The 24,665-nt window shown below is 36.2% G+C and overlaps 2 protein-coding genes across 4 annotated transcripts; one reads left to right on the top strand and one right to left on the bottom strand.

Annotated features, from left to right (window-relative positions):
- Nucleotides 1–3,649: 3,649 nt before the first annotated feature.
- Nucleotides 3,650–15,516, top strand: clip3 (CAP-GLY domain containing linker protein 3). 3 transcript variants are annotated; one of them, XM_058745507.1, is made up of 15 exons: nucleotides 3,652–4,320; nucleotides 4,471–4,494; nucleotides 6,729–6,877; nucleotides 7,047–7,186; nucleotides 8,823–8,916; nucleotides 9,152–9,313; nucleotides 9,578–9,696; nucleotides 10,540–10,776; nucleotides 10,889–11,024; nucleotides 11,159–11,305; nucleotides 11,811–11,945; nucleotides 12,104–12,227; nucleotides 12,617–12,681; nucleotides 13,028–13,100; nucleotides 13,209–15,516. In XM_058745507.1, the coding sequence occupies exons 3-15, from the start codon at nucleotides 6,748–6,750 to the stop codon at nucleotides 13,264–13,266; spliced, it is 1,620 nt and encodes a 539-aa protein (XP_058601490.1). In that variant the 5' UTR covers nucleotides 3,652–4,320; nucleotides 4,471–4,494; nucleotides 6,729–6,747; the 3' UTR covers nucleotides 13,267–15,516. The 3 variants fall into 3 exon arrangements, with proteins under 3 accessions (XP_058601491.1, XP_058601490.1, XP_058601489.1); XM_058745508.1 differs by lacking the exon at nucleotides 4,471–4,494 and having other exon boundaries at nucleotides 3,650–4,320; nucleotides 13,212–15,516; XM_058745506.1 differs by lacking the exon at nucleotides 4,471–4,494 and having other exon boundaries at nucleotides 3,655–4,320.
- A 732-nt stretch (nucleotides 15,517–16,248) lies between these two features.
- Nucleotides 16,249–17,202, bottom strand: dharma. The gene is made up of 3 exons (XM_058799017.1): nucleotides 16,835–17,202; nucleotides 16,555–16,742; nucleotides 16,249–16,388 (listed from the first exon to the last, which is right to left on the bottom strand). The coding sequence occupies exons 1-3, from the start codon at nucleotides 17,142–17,144 to the stop codon at nucleotides 16,290–16,292; spliced, it is 597 nt and encodes a 198-aa protein (XP_058655000.1). The 5' UTR covers nucleotides 17,145–17,202; the 3' UTR covers nucleotides 16,249–16,289.
- Nucleotides 17,203–24,665: the final 7,463 nt, after the last annotated feature.

Consider the following 24,665-nt stretch of genomic DNA (forward strand, 5'->3'; position numbering starts at 1 on the left):
TGTACAGTAGATTTAACTTGAAAATTAATACAGTAATAGTCACTCTAAACAAGTATCAGTTGAAAGGCACACACACACACACACACATATATATATATATATGTACATATATATATATATATATATATATATATATATACATACATATAGTAGCATTGATAAATGATGTATATTAACATTTGTATTGTACATTTATTAATGTACAAATTTTTTTTTACAAACATTAATTCAATGTTGAAGTCATTAAAAAAATCCTGAAATTGTATTATTTATGTAATTATATAAAATTATAAAATAGCAATAAATACATATTCTGATGTCGCTTTATGGTCTTTTTAGGGTTAAATTATGGTTAATGTAGACATATTTTGGGTCACTGTGAACGGCAAGCTATTGAAAATATCAGCAAAAGTACAAAGGAAACGCCGTTATGACAGCTTCTTTACATCCATTATGATCGCTCCCAGCACCCATACCGTAAGTGCGCGACTAGACGCGCAAACCAAAAAAAAAAGTGCGGCTGGCTTGACCGTGTATTTTCAAACCGCGGCTGGCTTGACCGCAGTGTTTACGACGTTGGAATGCCGTTGCCGTTTCAGCAGTGGAGGCTGCTTAAAGTCCCTAATTATTATTTTCTTTTAATACAGCTTCGCCGCGACCTTTCAAGTGAGACATAAGATTTGTTGCTTTAAAACTGGACGCCTTTTTTCCTTCTCTCGGAATCCTTGCTCAACATGCGTTGCAAATAGCAATGGCATTGTCCTCCTCTGCCACCGAGAAAAACTTCCAGACCGGCGAAGACATGTTCACAAATGATGATGTAATGAGCGTGACACAAGCTGAGAGTCACTGCAGTTTAAAGCTGCAGTCACTTGCACTTGGAAATTGGATGACTCTCAGATAAATCAGACTGATTGATTGATTTACCAGCAAGCTACTTTATTGGATCTAGTTATCGGATTTCATTTATTTATTGAAGCAATAAAAATGACGTCATTTTCACCGATATCGGTCGATAATTTATCGGTCCGATAAATATCGTGCATCCCTACTTTGATCAGATAGCTGACCTGTAAGCATTTCTAACTGACAAGACAGTGAGAATTAAATTGACTTTACACGAGGTCTTGAGGATTTGCTTCTAAATGTGCCGTTAATTTAGTCCAAGTACAGTAATATGGTATGATAATTGAGAAGATTTGCATTAAATTAAATAAATAAAATAAATAAATAATAATAATAAGGCACTTATGATTAACATGTAATGTCATGATATAAAAATACATGCATGACAATAAGTGAACAAGTAAGTTGTATTTTTGAAGTTATACACTTCAATACTTAAAATGTAATTTCGACCAAATGTTCTTAACATTGACAAGTTTAGGTTTATGTAATTTATGTTTAAATAGCATGTGGACTGTGATGACTGCAAATGGATCCACGGTGAAAGTAAAACCTAATAAAAGGGCTATTAAGTAATAAACTAGGAACTGTTCTAGGTTTTTGAGGAAATAATGATTATGATTACTTTTATTTCTATTATTAAAGATGGCTCAGTCTTGGTCTTACTTATTTTTGGTTTGTTTATTTTTAGTTAGACAACCATTTTGTTTTGAACCACAGCATGGTTTCAACTGGGGGAATGAATGAGTGGAGTTACAATCCCTATTCTTGCACTATATAATGGATTGGAAATAATAGTTTTTGTAAAACCAGTGTATTTATCCTAGTATTTATAAGCAATGTCTGTATAAGACATGTAAAAACAAACAAGTTTCTATCTAAAGGGTCATAAAAATGAATTACTTATTGTGCACGCGTTTTTTCTTTCATAATATACCGTATTAATGATTTGTTAAATCTGGTTAATGAATATGCAATTTTAGTTTTAAGGCTGTTGTCTAAATGTTTTGTCTAAAAAGTAAGTGCAGGTAGCTGTAGTAGGAAGAGAGGTATTTACAAAGCGGTGTTGATGAAAGCACATATGGATGGAGGACACTTTTCCAGTTAGAGGGACACACAGAATGATTCACTGGAAAGGACATAAATTTTTATGTGAAGAAAGACTAGTGCAAGTAGAAATAGTGGGATTAAGTAAGTAGATGAACGTATTTGTACAAAAGAATGTGTTTATTACTAGAAATGTCAGAAATGTACTTTCCGTAGTGACCTCACTTGTTAGACCAGACGTGGGGTATGGGCCCTCATAATAATGTTAATTATAATATTTCTTGAATAATAATTTATCAAAGTTACATTTATGCATGTTAGAAAATAAATTGAATATGGCTTTAGTCTGCATTTTTACTCTCTAAGAAGCTGATCTAATTGTGTGTGTGTGTGTGTGTGTAGTTAACCATATTTGATAATATTCAGGGCAGAGCCCGGCAACCTTGAAGTACAGATAAGTGTTCTCTGCGTATGTGTGTGAATGTCTGTCTTTGCAGCTAGATACAGAGAGAGAGCTCTAGGAGGAAATTGTCATTTGCCATCACCCTGATGTCCAGGGTAACAGATATATGTCTGTGGAGAGACCTATTGCGTCTGACCTCTGATCAATTGTCACCAAATATAATCACTAGAAGATATGCTTTGAGTTTTACGTCCATGTGTGGAGATTTTCTAAGTTTATCTACCAACCAGAATCTTGCTTACCTATGTATTGGTGTAATTAGTGACCTCTGTTGGAGTGTAACTGTTGGTGTCTAGAACATGTACGGAGAGTGGCCTACGAACTCGATTGCGAGTCTTGAAGCTGCAAGCTCCTGGAACAACCTAATGATCAACAAGGACGTTGATCCAGGAACATGTTGTACTTGGTGAAATCATGCTCACCCAGGGTGAACGTGATTTCACCAAGTACAACATGTTCCTGGATCAACATCCTTGTTGATCCTGGAACAACATTATAATCAACCAATCAGAATTGATGGATAACTTTTCAGGAAATATCTGTTTTAGGTTTATGATCAGGGTTAGGTGCTTCTACACCCTTGTTAATCAGCTATCATTATTTTCCCACTGATTTTAGGAATAAATTATGGGTAGGGTTAGATTAAGGGGTAGGGATTGGGTTAAGTCTATATTTTTGGACAGTAATGTTGATCCAGGAACAACAAAACATGTCTTACTTGGCAAAATCAGGGCGACCCCCGAGTTTATGTCAAATGATAACCAGAATATAAAAGAGGACATGCAAAGAATATTAAATGATTTTACCAATATTTTTTTTAAACATTTCCACAAGTTTCTCAGCCTCCTCCCTGACCTGTTCCTCGATGCTCCTGCGGCCCATTCCAAAGTTCTTCAGCGTCATAAGAGTGAACCTGCGCATCTCCTTCCATCGGTGTCCACTGGTGGACAGAACCCCTGAGACAATGTTAACAACATTTCTGGTCTTATGTTAAACAAAAATGTTTTTTCCAACTCCCTGCTCTCTCCAGTGTTCCACTGAGCTACAGGAATTAGTCTGAAAGCAGCTTTGGTATTATTAAATTAGCATAGTATGCATTTTTAAAGAGTGTTAATGCAACAACTCAACAGTAAAAGCTATTATACTGAGTAGCTGTATATAATATAGCAATATGTTCTATCTGATACATTGTTCAGCACATTTGGTACGAGTTTGAACCTTTGCACTTCTGAGAAAAACAAAACAAAAAAAAACTTGGCTTCAAATCAGTTGTTGATATGCTACTAATAAAATTGTAACCTTTTACAAATCCACTGGGCTAAATAGGCCTACACGTTGGAGAAACTTCTAACTCTTTTTTCCATTACAGGTTATACAAAACAGGACTGTATTCATTACTTTATTCATGTAGATTTACATATCAAAAATATATAGTCTAATACAAATTTTTAGTGTTTTGTGTAAATAATGAAGATAACTGAAGGTTTGCTGTGCTTATAGAGACGACAAGACAATCGTTTTAACTGATTTCGCCCCTAAGTTTACGGAGAGAAATTCCCTTCAAATGTCAAATATCGACCATTCGATCATTAAAGTCATTGTATAAATAATCCATACATGGCATTGGTAATTGAAATGCTCAGGTGTGTTTTAACAACTAGATAGTATGCACATTGGGACGCAGGATGTGAGGGGGGAATCGTTGAAGCCTCAACTAGCATGTTCTAGAATGAGCATCAAGTTCGGTTGAGGAGACGCGGAGAGGAGAGTGGTCCAGCCGTGAGTCACAAGCGTGACGCAGGCAGAGAGAAGGACAAGGCGCAGCATCCTCTCCATCCTCAATAGCACAACAACGACTCACAAAAGAGTGGAAGAGAAATCGCGATTTTGAGGCTTGTTATCAGGTAAGACGGCTATAATTTCGCCGTATCAAGTATCTGAAATTTTCGCAAAATATAGCTGGTCATCTAGTTTTTCCGCGTGAGAAAAACAGCCTGCTTGTTTTTCATGTGCTGCGTGATGGAGCGAGCGTCCATGTTTTCTTGTTGACACAGGGCAAGACTGACATGCTTTTAAAGGTAAAACGAGAACACATTGCGTCTGTTTTTATATATTTAGACGCCAGATACAGATTTTTAGATGATTGTGATTTATTTATAGACGATTTAATCAATAATATTGAGACATATAAGACTGTGTCGATTTCATTTGTGCACGATCCATTTCTGAGTACGCCCCTTTTTTGGTAAAAAGCACAGGAGTGAAATACAAATTAAATATTTAGCAGTCAAGCTAAGTTTAGATATCCCTTAAATTATATTAATCTTTTAAATAATATCATAACAGTCTTTTGTAATAGTCTTATGCTGTTTTTATTCCTTTTTTTAAATGAACGATTCAACTGTACACAGATATTAGCATAATTTGCAGTTTTTATATATTTAACTTTTATTAAATATTATTATGTGGTTGCGTTTTATTGTCTCTTTGGTCTATTTTCCATTATTGAAGTAGATAAAACTTTGATTCTGATCTTAACCTTGCAGCCATTATGGAAATTTTCATTTCCAAGCATTTTCAAAAAGGATTTGAATTCTGATTGAAGTGCCAGTTATCATTAAAGACACGAAATCTGTTACCATGTGGTCTATTTGTTTAATTGACATCTTTATAGTGAATAAACACCATCCTGTCTGCCACAGTCTGATGCAATAAGGACATTGAAAGCACTGCCACAAACAGCTAATGTGTGAGCTTATTCCAGAAGCAATTAAAAACCTTTGGAGGAATACATAATATATTATTAAAAAGAGCGAGTGATACTGAAGCTCATATTCACTTTGATCTTTGCTTTGATGATTAATATTCAGAACAGATCAGAATATCTAGGCGTTTTGTGAAATAGGCAATAAGGAATCACAATAAAAGCTCAAGAATATCTGATAAATTAATCATAGAAAATATGTTTTTACATAACAAAATGTAAACTCAGTGGAGGAGTAAAATCTATCATATAAGATCATAATTAATGGGCTTTTGAAGGTACCCCATTAATAAGTATTTTGATTTGATTATATTTAAGCTGTAGTTAAGTTTATTCCAATGGATCAATGTTTTTTCTCTAAATAACATGAACTTGAATATTCTCTTTGGTCACATAAATTACAGGCATACTGATGTTAAAAACCATAAAATAAATCAGTTGCATGAAAAATACTACGCGTCGTGGTCTGCTTTCTAAATATTTAGGATAACTTCCAAATGAATTTGATAAAATCTTACAGTGTACTGTAAGACATATACTGTAGTGCTGAGCTAAGCTTAGCATTCTCTGATTAATTCCCTGAATGTTATTTTGATGGCTGACTGAGCAGAATACAGTTACGGGCATCTGAGACATCAAAAGTAAATTGCAATGGCTTATATTCAGGATGGATCTCCAGTAAGATGGCGCAGTGGCTTGTGAGGTCCGTTGTCTCCTCTGTTACAACTGACAGTGCTGGAAGCAGTGAGTCACTCATCCTCTCCGCCAGACTCCGTACTGAACTTAGAGACTCGCTGGGAGGGATAACTGTGGCGTAGAGGTTCATGATCATACGTCTCATATCATGTTGTTTTTGAGCAGTGATCAAACGAAAAGAATATTGAGATTGTCAAAGAAGGATCAGTTCCTTTAGGGTGTGTTTACACTTTGCAGGTTTGGTCTGATTAAAACGAACTCTGGTGCGATTGTTCTGTTGGTGTGATTCATTTAAATAAGGATGAACGTTGCATTCCAAACTTTGGTGAGCACCTCATTTGAACCTGCTTTCAAATCTCTGGTGCAGTTTGATTGATATATGAGTGCAACATTGACCCAAGGCATCTAAATGAACCTGATGTGCCCTGGTTGTATGTTGCATATTATAGGTCAGTACAGGCATCAATGGCAATTCTTTGAATGCTTTACACATTTTATAAGCTCTTCATGAGTTGATCAGCTGGTAAAATACCACACATGCACACAGCATTGATTTGGATGTTTGGTAAATTCACAAAAAATACATCATAAAAGCTGTCCAATATGCCTTTTGTTTTGTATCTTTAGGTATCTTTATTTTCTTTTATGGTGTGGACCAAAATAACCAAGAAAACCAAACCAGTGTGATTTTAGTGGACAAAATGATTAAAATCAAGAAATAATAAATCAGTTATCATTGCTGGGTTGATTTTCTTGCACACATTTTATGAGCACTGTTCTATCCAATGTCTATAAAAGTTATGAAATTGCACTCTGTATTGATATTTTGAACTATGCATGTTTTATGTACAGGCCCAATCTCATAACCAGAATGACTAAAGAGGAAACTTCTGAGGTGGAAGAGGCCCAGCCAGCCTCTGAGTTCATCAGCCCTGCTCAAGAACCCCGCAAGAAACCCATAGTGCATCCATCTGCACAGGCTCCATTGCCCAAGGACTATGGTGGGTTCCTCATCCTAGCAGTCAGATCTACCCAAATATATTACAGAGAACAAGAAAAAATCCTGAGTTACAAGTTAATACAATTCCACAGCATAATGTAGTGGTAGTTTTTGGCTGTTGTAATAAATCCCTGTGTTTACATCCTGCATTTTATTTGCTTCTATTATAGCGTTTACCTTCTTTGATCCAAATGATCCGGCCTGCATGGAGATTCTGACAGACCCTCGGACCACAATCCCAGAACTGTTCGCCATTATCCGCCAATGGGTTCCACAAGTTCAACACAAGATCGACATTATAGGCAATGAGGTAGTAAAGTTTTAAGTATTTCTTTGGAGTTGTCAGCAGTATAGACAGGAAACGTCCTGAATATGTGGGCAACTAACAAAATGTATTTATTTTACTTAAAGAGATAGTTCACCCAAAAATGAAAATTCTGTCATTAATTACTCACCCTCGTTTCGTTCCAAACCTGTAAGACCTTTGTTCATCTTCAGAACACAAATGAAGATATTTTTGATAAAATCCAAGAGCTTTCTGATCCTGCATAGAGAGCAACGCAACTACCACGTTCAAGGCCCAGAAAGGTAGTTAGGACATCCTTAAAATAGTCCATTTGACATCAGTGGTTCAACCATAATTTAATGAAGCTACGAGATTACTTTTTGTTTGAAATGGGTGAACTATCCCTTTAATGAATGAAGGCAGTGAACCATGAATAAATGCCATTTGTAGAAACATATTGAGTTTCTATTCAGCTGCTGGTGTTTTTGTGTAATATGATCTATTGATAAACTGATGATAGAGTCTGGTTTCTAATCCATGGGTTGTGTTTAGACTTGTTGAAGACTTTTGTCCTCTTCACTCTTTGTAAGTTTTTTTTCCCCCAAATGTTTCTCAGCTTTTTTTTTAATCTTTCTTTTTTTTAATTATTTACACGCTGGAGTACAAAGTATAGATGCTTAGAATGAGATTTTATATTGCCACGCAGAAATACTCCACAGTCACATTTGCTTTAAGCTCTATATTCACTTTTATATTAACTTTTGCCAGTGATTTGATTGCAGTACACAGGAAAATAAATTTGTAAACACTTGTAAAGGAGGTGTCTTGCTGTAGATAGGTGTCCCTAGAGGAACTGGAGCTGCAGGGATTGATGGCAGAGGTATTAAGCCTTCTACATTTGACTGATCTCTACATTGAGTCCTGCCCTAAATCAGCTCCACCTGTCAGGTCTCGGTGAAGAAGAACTCTCACTGCCCACCAGTATTTGGCCTTGTGGGACTGACTTGTGTTGTGTAATCAAAGTAAAGGGTTTCATAAGTTCAGAAAGTTAAACATTTTCACAACCTTCCTAACAAGACTAGCTTAAAACAGCCTTGTACCTCTTTTATGCTGGTTTCACTGGTGTCAGAGAAAAACCAGCAAACCAAATTTTGAGTTAGATTTTTCTGCAGGGAAATCACAGGTAGAGGATCAAAATTGTGAAGATTTTTAAAACATCATTTCAGACACATAATTTGGGATAGATGGCATTTTTCATATTTTTTTACATACACACAAATCTTTTTTTATGTCTTTTGGTATGTAAATGGACATGTGTTCATTTCAATAATACTGCACTCTATTCAATGGGATTCTTGCATATCAGCTCCAAGTTTTCCACAAAATGACTGCTATATGTTAAGAAAATGTGACGTTAAGGATGACTCAGCAACAAGGCTTCTTTCTATCACATATCATCAATATTAATTGGCTTAATTTTTCATCATTAGAATGCATCTCACTAATATGGCTCTCATCCAGCTTTGAAAGTGGCCATTTGCTAGAGTAGCTTCATCTACTCAAGACCGTAATTGCTTGCAAGTCTGCATTAGTTATTAATTGGCTTCCAGTTGCGTGGAAGTTCATCATACTGTATGTTGATCAACTCTGTCACTTTCAGATATTAAAGCGAGGTTGCCATGTGAATGACCGTGACGGCCTGACAGATATGACTCTTCTCCACTACTGCTGCAAAGCAGGAGCTCACGGAGTGGGTGAGTGACACTGGAGTTGATGGTTGGAGGTCTTTGCCATGACTTGCCTTGCAATCCACAATCCAAATCTGACATTTCTCTGTAATTGAGGTCATTAAAGTTGAACGGCTTCTAATTCTAAATCCTTTAATAGCTCTAACCTTGCTGTGCATTTCACACTTGCCAACATAATAAAAGCAAATCTAGCCTGCAGCACGTGACCGTTGCTATAGTTAACAATGTGTTTTCCTTTCAGGTGATCCTGAGGCAGCGCTCCGGCTGTCCAGTCAGCTGATAGCTCTGGGAGCTGATGTGAGTCTGCGCAGTCGTTGGACCAACATGAACGCCCTGCATTATGCAGCTTACTTCGATGTGCCAGAACTGATTCGGGTTCTGCTCATAGCCTCCAAGCCTAAAGGTGAATTTCAAAAGTAAACAGTGTTTGTATTCATAACGGCACCTGAACTTTTCTGTAAGCCAGATGCTTTATGAAACAATCTTGCCACATTCTCACACACAAGCTGAGGTACAAAATGCAAAGTAGTTTAGTCGTTTAGAAAATGTCAAGTATCATGCACAAGCAAATGATGAAGTGGCTAATGAGTATTAGGCATCTCATTACATTTTCCACTAATAAAGTAGGGTGTCCTTCAACATATCTGTTGCTCTTCTCTCCACACAGTGCTCAACTCCACCTGCAGTGACTTTTATCACGGCACAGCCCTGCACATCGCCGCCTCCAACCTCTGTCTCGGTGCTGTCAAGTGTCTACTGGAGCACGGAGCCAATCCTACTGTCAGAGTGAGCATGATGATTTATACTTGAGTTAATCGGCCTAATTGGCCTTGCTATAAATCCACTCCGTTCATTTTGAATTAATGTTTCAGACGTCTTCGTTGGTCTGTTTCAAAATACTCTCATTAGTAGACAGATCATTTTAAATGGACACACTGTATATATATAAAATAAGATTCACAAATATATTCTACCATTCAAAAGTTTGGGGTTGGTAAGATTTTGGTAAGATGTTTTTGAAAGAAGTCTCTTGGCTAACCATGGCTGCATTTATTTGATAAAAATACAGTATAATAATGTTGTGAAATATTAAACAATTAAACAAAACAATTTAAATATGTATTTTCTCTTTGAATATATTTTGAAAAATCATTTATTCCTGTGATGGCAAAGCTGAATTTTCAGTAGTCATTACTCCAGTCTACAATGTCACATGATCAGAAATCATTCTGATATGCTGAATTGGGGCTTAAGAAACATTTCTTAATATCATCGATGTTAAAATTTTTTTGCTGCCTAATATATATTTTGTGGAAATATTTTTTAAGGATTCTATGATGAATAGAAAGTTCAAAAGAGCAGCATTTATTTAAAAAAAAAAAAAAAACTTTTGTAACATTATAAATGTCTTTACTGTCACTTTTGATCAAATTTATACATCTTGTTGAATATAAGTATTAATTTCTTTCAAATTTTTTGATCCCACTTATTGATAACTTATTGAGTACATTTACTGAAAAAAGTTATTAAACTTTTGTTATCGACCCAGTAGGCAATGTAATCTCAAAATTATACATAGTGTCCTGGTTGAACTGCCACTAACAGATTTAAACTCTCTGCATGTTACAGAATGATAAGGGTCAAGAACCTGCTGAGGTTGTTCCTGACCCCATGGACATGAGTCTGGATAAAGCTGAGGCAGCAATGGTGGCTAAAGAGCTGAAACAGTTGCTGCTGGACGCAGTGCCACTCAGCTGTAACCTGCCCCGTGCCACCCTGCCCAACTATGACAACATCCCCGGCAACCTCATGCTCTCCTCACTGGGCCTCAAACTAGGGGAACGTGTGGTGCTGGACGACACAAAGGTAAGATTAGGAGAGTCTGTGTGTTTAAAGACTTTAGGGAATGGATGCAGTGTCTGAAGCACTTAGGAGAAGATAGGAGATATATATAAAACATAATGCCTCTTCTCTGCAGACTGGTACCCTCCGTTTCTGCGGCACCACTGAGTTTGCTAGTGGGCAGTGGGTTGGTATTGAGCTGGACGAGCCAGAGGGCAAGAACGACGGGAGTGTGGGTGGGATCCGCTATTTTATCTGCCCCCCAAAACAAGGTGTGTTCTCTTCATTTCTGTATTAGAAAAGTCATTTTGTAATTATTGCAATGACAACAGATCTGATCACAGTATTTGGATGAAATAATCTGATTTCTAGAGTTTAATATTTGGTGTACACATCCATTCTTCAGGCATCTTCACCCCTGTGTCAAAAATCAGCAAAACTCTTGAGCAGACCCCCTCTTCAGTCACCTCCACCCCAAAAACCCCTCGCATGGATTTGTCTCGTGTAACCGGCAAGATTAAAAAAGAGAAAAAAGAGAAAGATCGTGAAAAGAGTGAGTGATAACATCTATATATCTAACAACTCTCTATTTGAATTCTGTGTTGTTCAGTGTTCATCTTCTATTAAGTTTCAAATCAAATCAGTGTTTAGACCCAAGTTAATGTGTGACCACTTAAAATAAGCCTGTTATGTTTACCAAGGCTGCATTTATTTGATTAACACTAATATTAACAGGGCCGCCGCTATGGAATGACCCTAACCTTCCACCCCATTACAGTGCCTCTGAATATTACCAGTAATATTATTACAATTCAAAAGAACTGTTTTCAATTTGAATTAATTATAAAATGTAATACATTTTTTTAAAGGCAAAGCTGATTTTTTTAGCAGCCATTAATACAGTTTTCAGTGACACACGATCCTTCAGAAATTATTCTGAATTTTCTATTAAAATAGAAAACAATTATTATTTCACAATATTAGAATATAAGTAGCCTTGGTGTGCATAAAAGACTAGTGTATATCTGAGTTCTGCATTTGATTTGCTTCTCCACCAGCTCCAAGAAAGAAGTCTTTGTCCGGGGTCAGTTTGGATCCTGATGGAGTCAAGGTTGAGGTTGGGGATCAGGTGTTGGTGGCAGGCCAAAAGCAAGGGATTGTCCGCTTTTTTGGCAAGACAGACTTTGCTCCTGGTATGTCTATGCGAAAGATAATGGTGTAATATAATGATATGAGAATGAGCCTGACATGATTAATTGCAATTCCCTTATAATTAATATGAAATCACTAATAAGTACGATAATGTACAGTAAGTATTTATAATTTTGTGTGTGTGGATTCTTGTGATCAGGATATTGGTTTGGTGTGGAGTTGGAGCAGCCCACTGGAAAGCATGATGGCAGTGTATTTGGAGTGCGTTATTTCCACTGTCTGCCCAAATATGGGGTTTTTGCACCACCATCCCGTGTTCAGAGGTAAAATCTACAACGTGTACCAGAAAAAAAATATTTTACAGATACACAACTTGGGTTACAGTAAATGGGGATACGTTTTACTGCTTTGTTTATAGAATATGAGCACACCATGCCTTTCATTTAGCTTTTATTACTGAATAGCAAACACATTTGCAGTAATGTTTCACTGTTTATGAAGGGATAACAAAAAAGTACCAGAACAATGTTAGTGGTTAAGGCCTAAGTAAATGTGCTAAAATACCATCTACGCTATGAAGTCTTTGGAAAACCATCTATTATATTGTAAAAAACAGAGACATTTAGTAGAATTGTATATTTAAATCATTTTGTTGTTCAGATGAATTCTCCAAAAAACATCAACAGTATAATTCGATTTTTTAATCTTGCAGAATTGCAGGGCACAAAGATCCTCAGGGTGATGGGACACTAGTGAAGAAAGTCCACCAGGTGACTAGTAAGTACAACGATAAGAGCATGTTCTTCTTAAAATGTTTCTTGTTTGAAAAATGAATTGCATTTGTATGAATAAACAACATTAGTTCACAGTTTGCACTCCATCTTGTGTGTATCTTGTTGGTTAGGAATACACTGACACCTACTGTCCATAGTGTGTAATAGCAATAAGTACTTTTCCCATCTAAGTTTAACATTCAGCTGGATGATTGCATGTAGCAAAGAACAGAAATATATAAAATGTATTATACAGTATGTATGATACAATATGAATGAACAACACAGTCCCACATGGCAGCCTCAGGTGAATGGTTGTTATATTTGTCTTTTTTAATCCTCCTCTACAGTGTCTCAGCCGAAGCGTAATTTTAATGCGATGCGTTCTCCGAAAGACATAACATCTGAAAGTTCCATATCCAGGTATGCTTGTGTCCCATAAATAACACATCCGTTTGGCTGCAGCTGTGAATCTATAATGTATCCTGTGATGCAAGATTAAACAACATTCACGATCGGTTTCTGTTATAGCAGGTTGCTGTTCTGTTGCTGGTTTCCCTGGATGCTCCGTGCAGAGATGCAGTCCTAAATCCACTGGTTCCATCTTTAATTCTATCTCCCCTTCTTTTTCTGTTCCTCCTCAAGATAAAATCTCGCCCACTCTGTGTACTTCCATTATTCATATGTGCTTCTCTCTGTGAACTACCCAGACTGCTGTCCCGCCCCTTTGATGGCAACTCAATAGCAAAAAAATAGTGCCTTGTCAAGTAACTAACGTCCTGCATTCCGATGATTGAATTACAGATGAACAATCTTTTATGAAATCAAAAAAAGGGAAAATCATTCCTTCTAAAAGCCATTCATATCTCTCTATCTGCTCGGGTTTTTTATGCTAAACCACTGTGGGTAGATTATTGGCAGTATTCAAGCTTGATAATACAGTCATAATCCACAAACAACTAGGCTCGTATGTCTATTTTAATTTGTAAAGGTGCTTTTTTGTTTTGTTTGTAAACATGCTGCTGTATTATGTACTTTTGCTGTCTTACTTTACAGTATTTTATAGTATACAGACGTTGTTTCCTAAGTTTCAAATGCCTTTAAGTGAACTAGTAGGTGACTTATTATTAGTAAACATAAAATGTTTAATTGTAACTGTAGTCTGCCATTGGAGCCCAATGCTTTTTTCATCTACAGTGAAACTGAAAGCATATAGCTTAAAATATATTAATATGTTGCATGAAATAAGCAGGCATGGGCACGTTTTTAGGTCATAAACTGCTCTGAAATGAGGTGAGAGGCCTGCTTTAGATATTATAAGCTAATAAATCACATTTCATTGAATTAAAATCAACCAAAGTGCAAGCTCCACGATATAGCAAAAGCTAAATAATCTCTTACTTCAAAATAATGTACTGTTAAGAACCACATCAATAATGCGACTCTTGAGAGGAGGCATGTTCATTCTTGACCTTTCATAAAAACGAGGTGACAATAAGCATTTGTTCGTTTTATAAACCCAAATAACCATACGAATCACAATCATGTTTCTCTCACCAAAAAAAATTTAAAATGAAATAAAACAAATTATAGTTCATCTAGTATAGTTTAAAGTGAAGTACAGTTTATATTTTAACATATATCCTCATCTATTGTCTACAGTCTACTGTATAAAAACTGTTAGGCCAGACTACCTATTCCTTCTCTCTCAGTTTTCATTCGGATCAGTTTTGTCAATGCTGTTCTTTAAAATCCTGAGTGTGAAAACAGTATGTGCTTATGATATCGTAATCAAGTGTGTGGGTAATAACAGCAATATTTACTCTGTGTCAACATGCTACATTAATATGGATAGAAACTCTTTATATACCACCTTTGGAAGCACAGCATGAGTAAAAGTGTCTGTCCCTAATAGATTACCTGGGATCAATTAACAATAGGTGAAATCATTACAGTGATCCCAGAGTGGACAGATTTTGTTAAGGAGAGAATAAAAAACAACAGCTTGGCTTATACACTCTCCTTTCTTGTGAACACTTGGTCAACTGCACTGATTTACAAAAAAAGAGCAACTTACAAAATTGAAAATGTACTGCTTGAGCAGGTCTGAACAGCTTTTGATTTCTTCAGCCGCCATGCCATCATTTCATTAAAGAACAACTGAATCTGTGTGGTAGGTTTAGCAGTAACACTGTAGTGAGTAGAATAGTGCATCTTCTGATGGAGTGCAAAGGTCAGCTCACAACAAACCTGAAATTGTGCATTATCATTTTGTGACTTATAGAGTACAGTATATTGCTTTATGGTGAGTTAAAGTTGTAGAAAGCATTAATATGTCACTGTTATTTACCTTAATTTCAGTACAAGTCACATTCCATTTTTTGATGCCAAAAGTATGACTGTAAATTGACTATTTCATATGTAAGTATCTCACACTGACTGGCTCACCCTCCACGCTTTCAGAGAGTTTCAATGTGACATGACATCTAGCATTGTCAGCAAAGCTTTCTGTCATTTTCTATCCTGTTGTGTAATTGGTTCATTTGTAAACATTTATTCGTCTGAGAAAATATATATTTTAATAATTTCACAAGGTACTTTTTTAACGTCCTGTGCTTGTTTTCATGTTAACTATACTCTGTAAATCAGATTAATGTGGATCTTATCATGAATTCGGTTTTGGATTTGATGGAAAACATAACTGTACTGCATGCTGTGGATACATTTGCAGGTTTTTTTTTCCTACAGTATATATCAGCATGAAAAAGCTTATTAATTCAAGTGAAACTCTATCCTGATATGGATATATGACTAATAAACATTAGTGTTTTATACTTAATTTGACTGTGTTATTTTGATTGATTATACAATACGATACGAGAACATAGCCTACATCAGTCTTTTTTCTGGACTTTATAACTCGAAATTGCGAGTTTAAATCTCACAATTCTGAGAAAAAAAGTAAAAATTGCGAGATACAAACAAAATCAGAATTGCGAGTTTAGCCTATAGCTATCTTTTATTTAGTTTACATCTCGCAATGCACATCAAAGACCAACCCAATCTCATGAAAGTGCGTATAAATAGTACGCCAAATAAAAACGAAAACTCGTGGTATTGATACGCAATAATGGACTTTGGCGTGTCTATGCTACGCGATGGGTAGGATTAGGGTTGTGGGGTAGATGCGTATTATATGCACGCCAAAAACGCGTGTAGCATATAAACGCCAAAGTCCATTTTTACATATCAATACCACGAGTTTTCGTTTTTTTTTTTTTGTTTGGCGTAATATTTATACGTATTTTCATGAGACCGGACTCCAAAGACGGCGCAAATAAGATAGGAGCTAAATTAAATATATTTCGTGAAAATATTTTGCTTCTAAAAGTCTAAGAACTTCAAATCACTGTTATAACTAGTATAACACCACCATAATTAAAATATGAACAAATAAACGAAACTCAAGTTTTTTTCACTGAGAAAAGTGTTTATTCGTATAAAATGTAGGCTACATATTTTTTTACACTGTAAACAAAAGTGTAGGCTACTTTTAAAAACAATGTTTAAAGGCCATTGAGTCTGTGTTGATATAGCTAATTCAGTCATAAATTAATCTGATTCAGGATGATCCTCTGGAGCGCTCCTCGTGCATTTGTCTGGGCAGGTTGTCTGTCTCTTTCTACGTGCACGTCGATTCTTGAACCAGACCTAAAATAAAAAAAACAATAAAAAAAACAGTCGTTTTATTTTCAAATGTAGGCCTAAAGGTTAGAAATGACGATAAAAATTGATAAAATTGATTTTATTTAGTTTATGATCTGATATAGGCCTAAACGTTACCACAACGTATGAAAAACAGATATGGAGCGCTTACCCGCACAGTTTCCTCACTGAGGCCGGTGTTTTTGGCTAGCTCCGCCCGGGTTTCGGCGCTCGGATAGTCGGTGATTGCGAAGAGCCGCTCGAGCGTCTCCGCCTGGTTCTCGGTGAAAACCGTTCGGATTCGACTGCGCTGTCTCTGAGCTACAGTTTGATGGCAGTGATTCTCAGCTGTATCACAGCCTGAAGGTAGTTTTAAGAAATAAATACATTATAAACACAATGAATGACATTTAAATGAAATAAAGTTTCAAAAAGAAAGAAAAAATGCATACCTGATACTGCAAAAGGCCACGGTTGAGCTGCATAGTGATGTGAATTAAAAGGCGGTTGATAATAGGAGACTGGAACACAGCAGCTGTACATTCCTGCATTCCATGATGGAGATGGAACGTTCATCATCAGGGCTGCATGGTCACCATGACTTCTAGATCCATCCTGGTAGAGCAGGTCCAGTTTGGTCAAGTGCCCTGGGAAATCCTGAGAAGATGCGGAATAATCCAGTCCAGGTGATTCTGCTGTTTGTTTGCTGCCATCTCCCAAGATGTAATCAATAGAGAAGTTTGAAAATTTATGAGTTGCCATGTTCAAGTAGGGGCCTACAGAAGCTGCTGTGACTGTGTCTCTTCTCTTGCTCTCTCAATAATGAGATGGAGCTGGAGAGTTGTATTTGTACCCCCTGTATTGTTTTAACTGAGGTATTAATGTATTTGATATTGGTCCATTAACACTTCTTTGTAAAGGTGGAAGTCAAAGGAAATTAACTTTTGAAGATCCACCTTGAAGATCCTTAAACCCTTTTAACCTGGCAATTGAAATTCACCCGTGATTATACTTATTAATGTTTATTGATCACACTTCAGTATTTGGTAGAAGTTAGTGGCCTGTAATATGTTTTACTTCAAGGTCCTTTTTAAATTGTGTTTTATTTAAATTGTAGCCTATTTTGTTTTGATATAGCCTACTAAATAAACAATCATTAAAACACCATGGAAAAGCCTATATGGAAACAGATTTATGTAAATGTATACATTATTATTATTTTTTTTATTTAGGCTATATAAAATTAAAATTTTAATAGTGCTGTCAAATGATTAATCGCGATTAATCGCACCCAAGAATAAAAGTTTTTGTTTACATAATATATGTATGTGTACTGTGTATATTTATTATGTAGGCTATATATAAATACACACACACATACCATATATATTTTGAAAATATTGACATGTATAATATAGGCCTACATTTATATATTTATATTCTTATATTTTATATTATATATTTAATATATAAACAACATATTTATCTTAAATATATACATGCGTTTGTATTTATATATACATCATAAATATACACAGTATAAACACAAATATTGTGTAAACAAAAACTTTTATTTTGGATGCGATTAATCGTTTGACAGTAGCTACTAAATTTGAATAAAACTGTTTATATAAAATTACAGTCTTATTTGGTCATAAAAAGTATGCTACATTAATCTTGTTAGTTTATACTGGATAAAGTTATATAGTTTATATTGAATGAAGTTTACAATCATAATAGATCTGCAGAATAAAGAAATAACTTTGAATAACACTTGTTCAAAGGGACACGCGCGCTTTGAAATTGTGACGTCATCAGCCGCATTCACTCACGTTAGAAAGATGAAAGTCGTTTTATTGGAGTTTTTCAAAGAGGTCAAAAGTACTTTGATTTGTTCCTTCTTTAATGTCCATTTTCATTTGTTTCATTTGTGTTCAATAGGCTACTTTGATTTATGCTATTAAATGAAACTTGGTGCTGATAATGAAAATTGAATTACGCCAGTCAGTCACACAAACCGTTTATATTGACTGAAACATATCTATAATAAATAAGTGAATAAATGTCGCCATCTTGCGGTATTATTAAGGAAGTTTGATAAAACAAACTAACTAAATAAATAAATGCCTTACAATAAAATTTTTTTAAAAAGTTAAAAAAAAAATATATATATATAAGTAATAGCTTTACTCCCTTTTAATACCCATTAACTGCACTGTTTTATGATTACTTACCAAGATAACTTTGATTCCATGTAAACAATAATAAATGATAGTATTTTTTTTAAATACAGTCTTTTGGACAGCATAAATAAAACATTGCATTATCATATTATTACAAAAAAAAAAAAAAAAAAAAAAAAGGCCAGTGTCTGTGGATAGAGGAATTATTCAAAAACCTTCAGTTACATATGTGCTGCATGCCAATAAATCAGGGTTAACTCAAGATTAAATGATCATGGTTATTTTAAAGCACAAGCCACAGCTGTAGCTTAGAGACCTCATGAGCAGTTAGTCGGGTTTGACTGAGAGAGTATGTATTTTACAAACCAGCAGATTCTCCCAATATAACTCAGCTTACATCATTAACATTCGATTCTTTTTAAGCTACTTGGGTTTACAAAGAATTCACATGAAAATCCCACTGAGCGGATATTGGTTTTGCCTCTTTGCCAAATGAGATCATTTGATAATCTGCAAGGCCCACACAGCACATACTATATACAGAAAAAGAGAATTCTGCACGTCTTTCATTGTACTGAAGATTTTTGATGTATTAAACACAAACTTGCTATTATGAACTTCAATGCCCTGGCATATCCCTATCTGGATGGAATAGATCAGTTACAGGGATTTTGATTCAAGAATCTGTGAATGAGTATAAGATCTTTACATATGAAAGGTTCTTGGCCTTTCCATTCAGATCATAACTACTTGTAAGCTCTGTTTGATACATGAAGGACTTTCAGTAAAAAAGACATCAAATCAAAGAGGGATTACTATTTCAACAGCAGGATAGGCCTACATATTTAATCAGTCAGTATCTTCCACAAAATCAAACAACAAAAGTATAGAAACTCACACTAAACAAACCTCATTTGCATGATAAAGGCAGCGATCTGATTCAGAGCATTGAACTGAAACATATGATTGACCCATATTCAGTTCTGCATATGTTTATAGAGAACATCCAGTGTGGTTGTCAGCATCCATCTGTACAGCCAGGATTTGCACAGTGCCACTGACAAGCATTGATATGATTTGGGCCAATAGGCAATTAATAAATGCATGACCTCCTCCAAACAGAGCTGGATGTTCATTGAGAACTCCCAACTATTCAGCTCTGCCAAATCAAACTGATCTGGGGATGAAATTCAAGCTCTAGTGAGTTAGATGTGCATCCCAAAAACACAAAAGGAAGTTTAACTATCTAATCCGAAGCATTTCTTCCAAAGCATAGACAAACGAGGGCGGCTTTGAAGGTTACTTGCTGGCTTTTCTCAATGGGGTCCATTTACTACAATCAAATGATTTATGATCGAAGGTAAGACGTTGTTGTAGAGAATATTTGGGCCACAACAGTTGTACTAGTCTGAGAAATAGACCTGGCAGATGGTGTTTGGATTTAAGATTAGCTGAGTCATTCTTTACTGAGGAAATAAGCCCTGATGGTGTCTTTTGCATAAACTGCATCTGGAAAAACGAATTCAGGTAGCTTTGGTCTGAAGAACAAATGTGTTGCTCTGTATACTTATTAAGTTACATACTAGACCATGTTATTGCAGCGTCTAAAAGGAATAGTTCACCCAAAAATGAATATTATAGCTGAAAATGTACTCGCCCTCTCAATTGGAACAGATTTGGAGAAATTTAGGATTACATCACTTGCTCAGTGAATGGGTGCCATCAGAATGAGAGTCCAAACAAGCAATTCACTCATTTTCAGTGTGTGTTTGTAAGAAATCACTCAACTGTCATTTCTGGCCGAGTCCATAATCCATAGTAACACATCTATATGAACCTACATATTTGTTTAGAACTGTTTTGGACTGTTTATGCTTATTAGCGGTGCTTGATCTGTGCATATTTCTCTCCTGATTCATACAAGACAACTTTTTCACTGGAGAAAGCAATATTATGGATTTTAAGAAACAATGGTTTGAAGTTGAAAACGTCTTAATGATTACATATATCCAGCATTTCACTTCACAATACTCTATTTGATGTACTGGAGTTGTGTGGATTACTTGAGGATTATTTTGATGTTTTTTATTAGCTGTTTGGACTCTCATTCTGACGGTACCCATTTACTTCAGAGGATCCATTGGTGAGCAAGTGATATAATGTTAAATCTCTCCTAATCTGTTCCGATAAAGAAGATAAAGAAGCAAACTCATCTACATCCTGGATGGCCTGAGGGTGAGTAAATATTTAGAAAATCTTCATTTTTGGGTTGAACTCTTCCTTAGACATCTAGCGAGTCCATTTGCACTGTTCTTTTACAACCCGAATTCCAGAAATGTTGGGATGTTTTTTTAAATTTGAATAAACTGAAAACTAAAAGAATTTCAAATCACATGAGCCAATATTTTATTCACAATAGAACACAGATAACATAACAACTGTTTAAACTGAGAAATTATACAATTTTATGCACAAAATGAGCTCATTTCAAATTTGATGCCTGCTATAGGTCTCAAAATAGTTGGGACGGGGGCATGTTTACCATGGTGTAGCATCTCCTCTTCTTTTCAAAACAGTTTGAAGACGTCTGAGCATCGAGGTTATGAGTTTATGAGTTTTGGTCCCATTCTTGTCTGATATATGTTTCCAGCTGCTGAAGAGTTCGTGGTCATCTTTGACATATTTTTCATTTAATGATGCGCCAAATGTTCTCTATAGGTGAAAGATCTGGACTACAGGCAGGCCAATTCAGCACCCAGACTCTTCTACTACGAAGCCATGCTGTCGTAATAGCTGCAGTATGTGGTTTTGCATTGTCCTGCTGAAATACACGTCTTCTGGAGGGGAGCATATGTTGCTCTAAAACCTCTATATACCTTTCAGCATCCCAAAACATGCAAGCTGCCCATACTGTATGCACTTATGCACCCCCATACCATCAGAGATGCTGGCTTTTGAACTGAACACTGATAACACGCTGGAAGGTCTCCCTCCTCTTTTGCCTGGAGGACACGGCATCCGTGATTTCCAACAAGAATGCCAGACTTGGGCTCGTCTGACCATAGAACACTTTTCCACTTTGAAACAGTCCATTTTAAATGAGCCTTGGCCCACAGGACACGACGGTGCTTCTGGACCATGTTCACATATGGCTTCCTTTTTGCATGATAGAGCTTTAGTTGGCATCTGCAGATGGCACGGCAGATTGTGTTTACCGACAGTGGTTTCTGGAGGTATTCCTGGGCCCATTTAGTAATGTCAATGACAGAATCATGCCGACGAGTGATGCAGTGTCGTCTGAGGGCCCGAAGTCCACGGGCATCCAACAAAGGTCTTCGGCCTTGTCCCTTACGCACAGAGATTTCTCCAGTTTCTCTGAATCTTTTGATGATGTTATGCCCTATAGATGATGAGATTTGCAAAGCCTTTGCAATTTGACGTTGAGGAACCTTTTTATGCACTCTTTCACAGATTGGAGAGCCTCTGCCCATCTTTACTTCTGAGAGACTCTGCCTCTCTATGACATCCCTTTCATAGCTAATCATGTTACATACCTGATGTCAATTAACTTAATTAGTTGCAAGATGTTCTCCCAGCTGAATCTTTTCAAAATTTCTTGCTTTTTCAGCCCTTTGTTGCCCCCATGCCAACTTTTTTGAGACCTGTAGCAGGCATCAAATTTGAAATGAGCTCATTTAGTGGATAAAAGTGTAAAATTTCTCTGTATAAACATTTGTTATGTTCTCTATGTTCTATTGTGAATAAAATATTGGCTCATGTGATTTGAAAGTCTTTTAGTTTTCATTTTATTCAAATTAAAAAAATGTCCCAACATTTCCGGAGTTTGGGTTGTATTCCTCCAGTGCCTGAGAGTGACAGCCAGCTGAACTACTGTATTAAAGGCCACGCTTCTCCTTGACTTTCCAGATGGCTGGAAAAGCAACTCATATCTCATCCCAAGAAACTGTGTCTGCATCAGGTCAGCTTGATTTGTTACCCCACTACAAAGCAATTAGAATTATGAACTGTGTGTCACGAATTCAGTCAAGCATCTTAAGGTCAGCTTTTAAAATTCAACTCTACACAAGCTCATATAGCGAGAGCTGATCAAATGTCACTGAGTAAATGTAAGTTAGGAAAAGTTATTTATCAAAATGGACAGAAACCACAGGAGTTATACAACACACAGTGGCCCCTGAAAAGTATTTAGACACTTAAGATGTATTATTACTGATAAATGTATACATGTCTTTGCCAACGGATAGTAACCATGTGGCATTGTTTTTATAGAAAATTATCCCATTTATCTGAACCAGGGGTTTGTCCAGGGCCCCTCCAAAGTGGTGCTATAGAAAATTTGTCCACTGAAATTCTGAAAAAATGCTGTGTATTTTAAAAATAAAAATTTCCATTTTCTCATCACTGCTATTTTGCTCTGTATTGCACTTCTTTTTTTTTTTTAATTGAAAAAAGCTATATATACACATTTGAACTGAATATAAAATGTTTCTTATACATTATAATAACATATTTTAGACAACTATAAGTTCTATGTTTGAGCCAGTATGGTGACTGTTTTTATGAGTGAGTCATATGAATCATTCACTCAATTGATTCTTTTAATCACACTCATTCATTCAGGAACGAAACAAATGACTGTCTTTATAAGTGAATCCTTTTAATTATTCACTAATCAGATTTTTCAAGAATGCTGATTCATTAAAGTGACTGCGTAGAATGAATCGCTGTCATTAAATTTGTTCACTGGTCAGTCTGCAGGAAGTGAAATAGGATATTCAGTTTGCTCTAGAGTCGCTTACGATAATAATCTTTCTCCAGAGGGCTGTGTTATTACTCTTTATTTTGAGTCGATTAATCATCTCTGCAACCCGGTTCTTCTGCCCGAACATGCTCAGCAGGCTGTGGAGGCCACACAAGGTGCCACAAGGAACTGAGAGAGAGCTAAGCCTTAATATTTAACAACCAAGACAAGATTCAGACAACACAGCCTCTTTTTTTGTGACGGTGGGGGCATTTGAGTGAAGATGTTAAGGCTCATTTCTGCTCGTTTCTTTGCTGGTTGAAACACAGCTGGTGATGACCTAATTTCATCTGCTTTGGCTCGTGAGCTAGCAAATGCGAACAAAGCTACTGGTGTCCTTTGAAACCCCTCCAAATAAGACATCTTATTTTAGCACACTCATTTGACACGCTTTGAGGTTTACAGTACTGCAATGAAAGGAAGATATTGACAAAGACCGAGATCAAAGGATGAATGTATTAAACAGTTCACGGAACGACCAGAAGAGGGAGACATTCTATTAGAAGACTTGCGTCTGGATGACGGCATTACATAATTACATTGAATGATTCATTGGAAGAATAGAGTTAATTTATGCAAACTGACAGAATTGTGTCATACTTTCTGTTTGTAAGGCTGATGCTGTCTGCACGAAGGCAGTTACCAGTTGAACACAGCCAGAGGTGAATATTAATATAGGCTATAATTGCAAAAAAGCTTTGAAAGTGAGGTCACAGGCAGAAACCTGAAAAGAGGTATGTGAATAAAAAGATGAGATGAATAAAAAAGAGATATATTTATTATATATATTTTAAACCACCACAAATATTGAAAGGTTTCATTACATGGACAAAAAGATCAAGCCTACTTCAGAATATCTTCTGTTGTGTCCATACAGCTTTGGAACAACATGATGATAGTGAGCAAATGATGATGGCATTTTCATTCAGAGGCGAACTGTCCCTTTAAAAATCATTGCTCTTAGTTTATAATGAAGCTTATGACCTTTTCACCTTTCTATCTCAATAGACATATCTCTATTGTTTTCTGCTCATGCAAATTCAGGGGCTGCATAAATAAAGCAAGTAAATGCACCCCACTGCATAATTACACTGTGTTTTATTCATAATTAGCAGAGTGACCGATTCATTCTGACGTGAGCGATGAATCACTGGACCCCTCCCCACTCAGAGTTATGAACATATGCAAGAGCTGTACCTCCTTACTGGGTGAGGAAAGAGACAAATGGTGACTGCATGAGTGAACACGGGGTACATGAGTGAAGGCTGGCCGGCGGTT

The sequence above is a fragment of the Onychostoma macrolepis genome, chromosome 15, assembly GCF_012432095.1.
Source record: "Onychostoma macrolepis isolate SWU-2019 chromosome 15, ASM1243209v1, whole genome shotgun sequence".
Lineage (NCBI taxonomy): Eukaryota > Metazoa > Chordata > Actinopteri > Cypriniformes > Cyprinidae > Onychostoma > Onychostoma macrolepis.

Excerpts from the sequence above, each read along its gene's own strand:
- dharma (XM_058799017.1), bottom strand. The coding sequence starts at position 17,144 with ATGGCAACTCATAAATTTTCAAACTTCTCTATTGATTACATCTTGGGA. Across the intron at positions 16,743-16,834 it reads GTGGCCTTTTGCAGTATCAG|GCTGTGATACAGCTGAGAAT; the intron begins GTATGCATTTTT and ends AACTACCTTCAG. Across the intron at positions 16,389-16,554 it reads TCAGTGAGGAAACTGTGCGG|GTCTGGTTCAAGAATCGACG; the intron begins GTAAGCGCTCCA and ends TTTTTATTTTAG.
- clip3 (XM_058745507.1), top strand. The coding sequence starts at position 6,748 with ATGACTAAAGAGGAAACTTCTGAGGTGGAAGAGGCCCAGCCAGCCTCT. Across the intron at positions 6,878-7,046 it reads TCCATTGCCCAAGGACTATG|CGTTTACCTTCTTTGATCCA; the intron begins GTGGGTTCCTCA and ends CTTCTATTATAG. Across the intron at positions 8,917-9,151 it reads AGCAGGAGCTCACGGAGTGG|GTGATCCTGAGGCAGCGCTC; the intron begins GTGAGTGACACT and ends TTTTCCTTTCAG.